Source organism: Lactuca virosa, chromosome 3, assembly GCF_052849685.1.
Source record: "Lactuca virosa cultivar CGN04683 chromosome 3, Lactuca_virosa_CGN04683_v6, whole genome shotgun sequence".
Classification (NCBI taxonomy): Eukaryota; Viridiplantae; Streptophyta; class Magnoliopsida; order Asterales; family Asteraceae; genus Lactuca; species Lactuca virosa.
The window spans coordinates 249,404,668-249,414,093 of NC_136428.1; the positions used below are offsets into that span (position 1 = coordinate 249,404,668).

At 38.2% G+C, this 9,426-nt stretch overlaps 2 protein-coding genes and 1 pseudogene across 2 annotated transcripts; 2 read left to right on the forward strand and 1 right to left on the reverse strand.

Moving 5' to 3' along the window:
- The first annotated feature begins 241 nt into the window (after nt 1–241).
- On the forward strand, nt 242–2,391 carry LOC145162902 (elongation factor 2 pseudogene; annotated as a pseudogene).
- A 341-nt stretch (nt 2,392–2,732) lies between these two features.
- LOC145162903 (uncharacterized) lies at nt 2,733–3,302 on the forward strand. Its single transcript, XM_079081886.1, has 2 exons — nt 2,733–2,989; nt 3,074–3,302. The coding sequence occupies exons 1-2, from the start codon at nt 2,834–2,836 to the stop codon at nt 3,296–3,298; spliced, it is 381 nt and encodes a 126-aa protein (XP_078938012.1). The 5' UTR covers nt 2,733–2,833; the 3' UTR covers nt 3,299–3,302.
- Nucleotides 3,303–3,921: 619 nt separating this feature from the next.
- LOC145164521 (uncharacterized) lies at nt 3,922–5,762 on the reverse strand. Its single transcript, XM_079083233.1, has 3 exons — nt 5,071–5,762; nt 4,341–4,920; nt 3,922–4,269 (listed from the first exon to the last, which is right to left on the reverse strand). The coding sequence occupies exons 1-3, from the start codon at nt 5,760–5,762 to the stop codon at nt 3,922–3,924; spliced, it is 1,620 nt and encodes a 539-aa protein (XP_078939359.1).
- Between the last annotated feature and the right edge of the window lie 3,664 nt (nt 5,763–9,426).

Sequence of the window (9,426 nt, forward strand, 5' to 3'; positions counted from 1 at the left end):
ATGTGTCAACATTACTTATTGAGTACAATTTTGATGGATTATATGTCTAAGGTAAAGAATCTAATTCACTGTTTGCTATTTTCTTGCAGGATTTTTGATAGAAGCATTCCAACTACACACCAACAAAAACTAGGCAAAATGGTAACAATCATTATCAACATCAATTTCTTTTTACTTTTTCTTACGTTGTTACCAAGATAGCTTACCTTATAAAATGACCTGGTGAAGTTTACAGCTGAAGAACTTACCTTATAAAATGACCGAAAGCGTCCTTCACCGAGCAATTGCTGAAAGAGTCCGACCCATGTTAACCATTAATAAAATGGATCGCGTTTTCCTTGGAGGCCAAGTTGATGGTGAAAAACTGTATCAAACTCTCAAAAGTGTTATTGAAGAAGTAAATGGCATCATGGCTCCTTATACAGATACGATTGATATCGAGTTGTACCCCGAAAAAGGTGTTGTTGCTTTTTCATGTGGGCTCCATGGCTGGGGATTTACTCTGAGAAGTTTTGCGAAAAAGTACGCGAGTAAATTCCATGTTGACGAGTCAAAGATGATGGAGAGGCTTTGGGGTGAAAACTATTATGACCCGGTAATCAAAAAATGGACCACAAAGAGTACCTGGTCTCCGACTTGCAAACGTGGGTTTGTTCAATTTTGTTATGAACCCATTAAGCAGATAATTGATACTTGTATGAATGACAAGAAGGATCTGTTATGGCCCCTATGCTGACTAAACTCGGTGTCACCTTGAATTATGAAGAGAAAGAGTTGATGGGTGAGGCATTGGTGATATGTGTCATGAAGAAATGGCTTCCAGCTGCTGATGAGTTACTTGAAATGATCATCTTTCATCTGCCTTCACCCCACATTGCTCAAACATACCGTGTGGACATTCTTTACAAAGGGGATTTAGATGATGAATACGCAAATGCCATCAGAAACTGTGACCCCGATGGCCCTCTCATGCTATATGTATCCAAGATGATTCCTGCATCCAATGACAAGAGGAGATTCTTTGCTTTTGGTCGGGTTTTCTCGGGTCGGATTTGAACTGGTTTGAAAGTCCGGATCATGGGTCCGCAATATATCCCGGGTGAAAAAAAAGATTTGTTTCTAAAAACGGTTGAGAAAACCGTTATTTGGATAGGGAAAACACAAGAAATCGATGATGAGGTCCCATGTGGAAACATAGTTGCGTTGTTCGGTTTGGATCAATCCATCAACAAAAGTGTAACGCTAACAAATGAAAAAGAAACCGAGGCGCGTCCAATTCGTGCCATGAAGTTTTCTGCAGTCCAAGTTGTTCATGTTACGGTCCAGAGTAAGGTCGAATCCGATCTACCCCACTTGCTTGACGGTTTGAGGCTTCTAGCCCAATCCGATTCTATGGTTGTTTGGACAGGGGAAGAGTCTGGTGAACATATTATTGGTGCTTTGGGTGAGTTGCATTTGGAAACCTGTTTGAAGGATTTGCAGGATGATTTCATGGGTGGAGTGGAAATCAACGTGTCCGGTCCGTTTGTTTCTTTCGGCGAAACAGTTTCAAACAAATATTCGCGTGCAGTTATGAGTAAGTCTCCAAACGGACATAACAATCTCTACATGAGAGCTACACCCATGGACATCAGAATTGCTGACGCCATAGAGGTTGGTCGAATTGATGCGTGTGACGATCCGGAAGTCCATGGAAAAATTATGTGTGAAGAATTCGATTATGACAAAAATCTCGTGAAGAAGATCTGGTGTTTCGGTCCTGAAGGAACCGGGCCAAACATGGTTGTGGATAGGTGTAAGGGAGTTGAGTATTTGAACGAAATAAAGGATTTTGTTGTTGCTGGTTTCCAGTGGGTTTCAGAGGTAGGTGCTTTAGCAGAAGAGAACATGAGGAGTATTTGTTTTGAAGTCTGTGATGCGGTGGTTCATGCTGATGCAAACCACCGTGGTGGCGCACAGGTGATCCCAACTGCCCGGCGTGTGATGTACGCATCTCAACTGAGCGCAGAACCAAGGTTGGTGGAACCAGTTTATTGGGTGGAAATCCAAGCAGTGCCTAAAGAGGCTATTAGTGGGATCGAAAGTGTGATGAAACAGAAGCGTGGATATGAGAGTGAAAAGAGGTTGAGGCCGGAGACCCGGTTGTATGACATGAAAGCACATCTTTCGGTGGTGGAGTCGTTTGGACTTTCTGGTGATTTGAAGGCTTCTGCTTCAGGGCAGGTTTTCCCACAACTACAACTACAATGTATATTTAGTTATTGGGATACGATGGATTCAGACCCACTGGAAGATGGTTCATAGGCTAATACGTTTGTGTGCCAGATCCGTGAGAGGAAGGGGTTGGGGGACCTGATAACATCGCTCTCTAACTTTGAGTAGGAGCTGTAAGCAATATTTAGACATCTATATTTGCCTCTTCTTTTTTGTTGAATTAATGAGTTTAAATAGCCAACCACCGACTCTCAACAGCTATATTTGGTTGTCTTTTTGACTTATCATGACATGATGACTTAATGACTTAATAGGTCAAGCCAAAAAAACTTGGTTTGATGTAGATGAAAAAAAAACCTTTATATATTTGTAAGCGGGATAATGAATTGAGAGGGTAACATATTTTTGCTATTGGTCACATGTGGTCACTAAACTTTTTTCTGTGCTCTAATAGCCATTTAACTTGTTGATTTGTGTAAAATTTCCCCCTGCAACTGCTTTTTTCCGGTTGCAATGGATTGACCGATCCTACGTGTCAGTTTGATCCTACGTGGCATGTTGGGCTAATGTTATTAAAAGAGGGGTGTATGTGGTTCCTTTATTGTGCCCTAATACCCCGATGGCTTCCTCCTACAGCTTCTCATCGTCCCTCAATCGATCAAGCAAGAAATCAACAGTGAACGATCCAAAAACTTGTGATTGTGGGTTCCCTGCACGTATTCTAACGTCAACAACACCAAAGAATCCAGGGAGGCGTTTCATGGTATGCAATGAGGTAAGCTATTTCACTTGAATCTTCCCCCTTTTCTGATTCTTTTTTCCTAATTTGAAATCTCATTATGAGTTATTTGTGTTGAAGGGTAAATGCAAATATTGGAAATGGTTGGATGTAGAACCTGTAATGGAAGTGGTGGAGGGAATGGAAGCTGAAATAGTAGCATTGAAGACTGAAGTAGAGAAGGTGAAGGAAGACATGGAACAAATGAAGAAGGAAAAGTACTCTGATGCCATTGCAATGAAGGAAAAAATATATAAGTTTACCATAGGATTTCTTTTTTTGATCATCGTGTATATGATGAAATGATGTATTGAAATATGTTGTTTGAATGGAATGAAGGCATTATCTTAACTTCTTGTTGGAATGGAATGAAGTAATTTTGACTAGAATGGAATCACAAACTAGTAATTTTCACTGGAATGGAATCACAAACTAGTAATTTTGACTTGAGTGGAATCACAAAGAAGTAATTTTGACTGGAATTAGAAAGAAGTATTTTTGATTGGAATCACAATGTAGTAATTTTGGAATGGAATCACAAAGAAGTATATGTTCATGTTCAAAAGATTGATTTGAGAGAAAAGGATGATTGAAAAGAAACTTCTTCTTATTTCACTCCATATTCTACATGTACAAGTCTTTGTAATTAGATCCACTCCATATGCTGCATCATTGAACCTAACTTCATACTTTTGATAACCACAAGGAGTAACCCCCCACAATCTGTATAAGGCAATAATGACTACAAATTAATAACTAATAACACAAACTAATAAAAACCATTTGTTGAATTGTAAAACTACATGTTACCTCTGTTTAACCTTCAAATCTTATATAAGCTTACTAATACTTGGACAGATAGTTAAATCTCATTCATTTCCTTCTACTCTTTGACTGTATATCCTCTCCATCACAAATATCCTAATCTCCTATAGCATAGTGATGATTGGTTTCCTTCTAGCATGCCTAATAGCAGAATTGAAACTCTCACTCACCCCATTCTCAACTTCATCGCAATCTCTTCCCTCTTTAAAAAATGCCTTAGACCAGGTAGTAGGATCTCTGTCTATAAGGTAGTCATATGCTTGACTATCAACAAATTTGATCTTTTCCATAACATGTTTGAACTTCTGTTCAGTACTATCTTTGACAGCCCTCCAAAAAAGCTTCCTGAAATGTTGACCAGTAAACCTTTTACCAAAATTAGCCACAATGTGTCTGGCATATTGTCTGTGTTCAGCTTCTGGACACCTTTCTTTTACTGCTTCTAGCAACCCCTACAAATAACAACAACAAAATTAGTGAAACATGCATAAAAACAAATGTAAAAAAATTAACCAATGCTCACCTTGTGTCCATCAGAAAGAAGGGTAATGCTTGCACCAAGACCACCATCAATGCCATCCATGAGGAGATCTATGAACCACTTCCATGTGGCCTTGTTCTCAACCCCAACTACAGCCCATGCTATAGGGTAGATGTGGTTGTTTGCATCCCTCCTTACAGCTGAAAAAACTTCTCCCCTAACAATACCCTTTAAGAAGCAACCATCAAGGCCAATCACAGGCCTGCACCCTTCCTTCCAACCATCACTTACAGCTTTAAAGCAGACATAGTATTTAGAAAACAAAGTTGTGGAATCTGGCATGATGTCTACATCCATCCTCACAGTAGACCCAGGGTTTGTCCTCAGAATTTCATGACCATATGACCATAATCTCCCATAATGTTCAATTAGTCTTCCTTCAATTTCTTGTAATGCAAATTTCTTTGCATTTCTGCATTGCCCCACACTCACATTTATATTGAATGTTGTTGAAACTTTAGATTTCATCTTCCTAACACTCATTTTTGGCTTCTCTATAATTTCACTCATAAACTGTTTGCCTAACCACTTATAAGTTACTATGGATCCAAACTTTAACACCCTGATACAATTATGTTCACTAACTAGAGATTTTATCTGAAAAGTCTTCTCTTTAGTCATCCAAGAGGCCCAAAGTCTAAATGGACAAGTAGGTGACTTGTTTTTTTTGCAACACTTAACTAACAACCTTTGGGAGTCATTTTTTTCAAACCAAAGATCATATCCATTGGCAACTGCATAGTTGCTCAACATGTTTTTAAGCTCAACAAGGTTAGAAAATCGCATACCTAACAGTGGTTTCATCTGATTCCATGGTTGTTTATTATCATGCACATGGTATTGAAGTTCAACATAGTCAGCATCTTCATATAGATCATCTACATTTACTGTATGTAGACAAAGTTTGTTTAAGAACCTGTCACCCATGGTTTTGTTGGCTGGGAATGGATATTCGACATCATCTTCTTCATGGTCAACATAATAAGTGTCCAACAAGACTGAGTCTTCATCCTCTTCACAGCTGTAGTCTTGATCTTCATTTTCCTCTTCCTCAATCCATTCGAAGATTGGTTCATTATATTGGTCCACATACACATTCATTCTCCTCTCATTTGCATAAGCCAAATCCAAAAATTCTTTGTAATCACCGTCATTCACCAGTGTATGAATTCCCTGACTTAAAGACTCTTGTGGAAGGCAGAAGTAGATGTCTTTGCTTCTACTTCTGGTGAGCTTTTGAAGGAATTCCATGAACTCCTCGTAGTCAAAAGCACTGAAGTCAACATCTCGCACTGATTGTCTGTCGGGATCAAAGTATACTAATGGGTTGGGTGTAAACGTTCCATTGTAGTGGAAATCCACTATAATGAAGTTTTGATCAGTGGGACATTGTGATGAAGCCATTATAGAGACCGATTGAAGATTAAAGTAGACAAAATCGGGGGTTAATGAGACATCGTGCCCTAACCGAATTTAAGGACCAAATGAGACTTCACTCTTAACTTTAATGAGGAGGGGAGGCAAAATCGGGGCCTACATGCCACCTCATTGGCCACCTAGGATAAAAAAGCCACATCAGACCGATTCAACCATTGAAACCGACTATAATCGGTCATAGGGGGAAAATTTACACGAATCAACAAGTTAAATGGCTATTAGAGCACGAAAAAATATTTAGTGACCAAATGTGACCAATAGCAAAAGTATGTTACCCTCTCAAGTCATTATCCCATTTGTAAGCACTATTTGTATGGCTATATTTTCCTCTTCACTTTTTTTTTGGTTGAATTAATGATTTTAAATAGCTAAGCACTGAATCTATAACCGTATCTTTTTGACTTATCTTAATTAAGCCAAAAAAAACTTAATTTAACGTAAAAAAAACCAACTTTTTACCTATTTGTTTTTATTCATTTTCCATCCTAGTTTCAATCGGTTTTAAACTGATAAATATTGTGAAAATTGTTTGTTTGGATATACGGTTAAAAGAGTCGATAAGTCATGCATATTACTCATACCGAATTTAACGGGGCAATCCACAACATCAAAAAGGTTGGGAATACTAGAATAATTATTGACCAATCAAATATATAACATATTAGTACCACATGGTGCACCGTTTACCGCATACCATGGTAACGTGCGATATGCGGTAAACACCCTACCGAGCCCCCCAAAAAATACGGTAAGTGTTGTTCGTGGTATGGATTTTCCGCATGGAAAATGGAGAAGTAGCCATTGCCAACGGCTACAATTTCGTAATTTTTTCCCAAAAAATCACTATAAATACAATCTATCTATTTTATATTTTTCACACACAAACCACTTTCATTTTATACAACCTTTGAAACCTTTGTATTCTAAATATGAATCGAAACAAACCTCAATTTTCCTTTCGTAGCAAATCACACGCAAGTGTTCGTCCAATTGAGTTGTCAGTTTACCGACCACAAATGGACCCGTTTTAAATCTTGCCCCGACCCCAACAATTTTTCTATCAACAAATACCAGAACAATTTTACATGATGCAACCTCTTAGCCCAACCACATTTCAGAATCTTTCCCCGCTCTCCGAATACGTTCACCCACCGGAAGTAGAATTTGTTCGATAAACTCAATCTGATCCCGAAATTGTTCGGGAAACCCAACCCGGATCATCCAAACCCAAAAAATGCGGAAAAGCAAAAGCAGTGGTTCGAAAAGAGAAGATGACGTCTCAACAATGGCAACCAGACGAATAGTTGGTTTTAGCGCAATCATGGGTCAATATTTCGGAGGATTCCAAAAAAGGAAATGCGCAAAAAGATAACCATTTTTGGCGACAGATAAATGAGCGTTTTCTTAACGTCGTGGATCGTTGAGAGTATCACACTAAAGATCAATGTACTAGCAAGTTTCACGAGATGAACAAATTCGTCCTTAAGTTTAATGGCATTTACAACAATTTGTTAACACAACGGAAAAGCGGGGAAGGCGATGAACAAATCTTAGAGACGACCCTTAAAATTTATCTTGTTAATAGTAATAAGATATAACATCCCAAAAATACCGAGTAAAAATTTCATTTTAAGTATGTCAAAAAGATTCATTCATTATCCCAAAAAGTATTATTAAAACATCAGCATAAAATTATAAACAGTCAATGCGGAATAAATCTTCAGGGGATGCAGTGCGATCAAGTTAGACCCTTCCTTTTGAACCAGAAGTATCTGAAAACATTTTAAACATAAACTGTAAGCACAAAGCTTAGTGATTTCCATTCAAAATACCACATACAACAAATATAACTACACATAGTTGTATCGGGTCTATATAAACCCCGAGTCCATGATGACTCCGAGCCCATATCGGCTCCATCGAGTCTGTATCATCCTCGGGTTTGTAGTGAATCTGAGCCCAGATCGGCTCCACGCATACAATCATACCAACAATAGTCACATAGACACATGCATCCTACATACTCAATTCAGTAGGCCGTCATTGGTGCCTTCGACCCAAGAGTTATAATGAGAAGACCCACCTAACTATTCAACAGAAGCCCAACAGCTACCTCAACAACGGAATAGCTAACCTAAGATTCCTACAGCAAAACCGAGACCAAACCTTAGTCAAATACTCAATTATACCCAAGTTTGACAAAAAGTCAAACTTGTCAAAAAGTCAACTCCAGCTGATGTCCACATCATGGCCTTCCTTGGCCACATCGTGGTCTTCAGTCTGAAAGGGTTTTCTTCAATAAAGGCTTAATCCATAAGGATCAAAGCTAAAATCATCAGATCTAATTCCTAATAGCTTCATAATGGATAAAGTTTCCAACTTTATCCATTAGGATGGTCCACAAAGATCTAGACTTTAAGTCTCAAAGGGACCCAAAAAAGCATCTTTCTCAACTTAATTCATTAAGTCCAAGTCTCCCACTTTCAGTTCTGAATCAACAAGATGTCTAGATGGATAAAGTTTCCAACTTTATCCATAATAACATCACAATCTTTCAAGATCTAAACTTTAATACACCAAAATGGTCTAAAGGACCAAGATAACTTACATGACTAAAAGGGAAGGCAAAAGATCATAATTTTCCTAGTCCATGTGGTCCAAGAAGCATTCCAAACTGATCAAAAGATCTTGGACTCCACAAAACTCCAAGATCACTCATAAAATGGACCAAAAGTGCCAAAAACCAAAAATGAAGAGATCTAAAGAACTAAAGAGCAATATTGGAACTTTATACTCACAATAGTCCAAAAATGTAGTGCCTTTGATGGTATCAAGCTTGAAACATCATTCCTTTCAACCAAAAGAACCTTCTTGATATTTAAGCTTCATCAAAATATCATAAAAAAACATCCAAAAGAGGAGATATGAGAGGGGAGGAGCTCAAATCTTGAAGATGGAGGCAAGGATTTCTCCCAAGGGGTTCTAGATATGATGAAGGCTACTAAAATACCCAAAAATACAGAACCTTATGCTTAAATACGTTCAAAACCCGAAATGTATTGACGAGCCGCACAACTCTATCTAATTATTTTTGACTTAAAACATACCGAACTAAAATCCTTAATTCATGAAAGAAGTCTGAAACATCATTTTACCATTTTACCCTTTGACTCCAAAACACAAACCAATGGCTTAGATCACATAACCAATATTATCAACATCCAATAGGGTCTAAACCATATTCCCTTGAAGCCCAATGCCTTTACTTGATCCATTTATTGTCCACAATCCCGAAAAAAGAAACTTCTTGAAACAGGATGTCACAACTCTCCCCCACTTAAACTGGATAAATTGGATTTCGTACTCAAAATCCGTCTTAGTTAGGATCTTTAAAACAATGCCAGCATATTCCATAGGCTTCCTCTAACCACTTCGAAATCAAGGCATCTTATAAAGAAAACTCCAGAGACCACTCAGAAACCCACAGTTGTCAATAAACAACCCAATCCCAAATCTGAAAATTGTGACCAAAAACCTTAAATATACACTTGACTTCCTAACACGTCATCACCAACCCGCTGCTCCCACGAGCATAATGATAGTCAATCCAAGAATCTCATGTTGCATCCAA

What these genes read in the sequence shown, in the direction of transcription:
- LOC145162903 (XM_079081886.1), top strand. Translation starts at nt 2,834, where the DNA reads ATGGCTTCCTCCTACAGCTTCTCATCGTCCCTCAATCGATCAAGCAAG. An exon ending in GTTTCATGGTATGCAATGAG is followed by an intron (nt 2,990 to 3,073) that starts GTAAGCTATTTC and finishes TTTGTGTTGAAG; the next exon opens with GGTAAATGCAAATATTGGAA.
- LOC145164521 (XM_079083233.1), bottom strand. Translation starts at nt 5,762, where the DNA reads ATGGCTTCATCACAATGTCCCACTGATCAAAACTTCATTATAGTGGAT. An exon ending in GCCAATGGATATGATCTTTG is followed by an intron (nt 4,921 to 5,070) that starts GTTTGAAAAAAA and finishes TAATTGTATCAG; the next exon opens with GGTGTTAAAGTTTGGATCCA. An exon ending in TTCTTTCTGATGGACACAAG is followed by an intron (nt 4,270 to 4,340) that starts GTGAGCATTGGT and finishes TGTTATTTGTAG; the next exon opens with GGGTTGCTAGAAGCAGTAAA.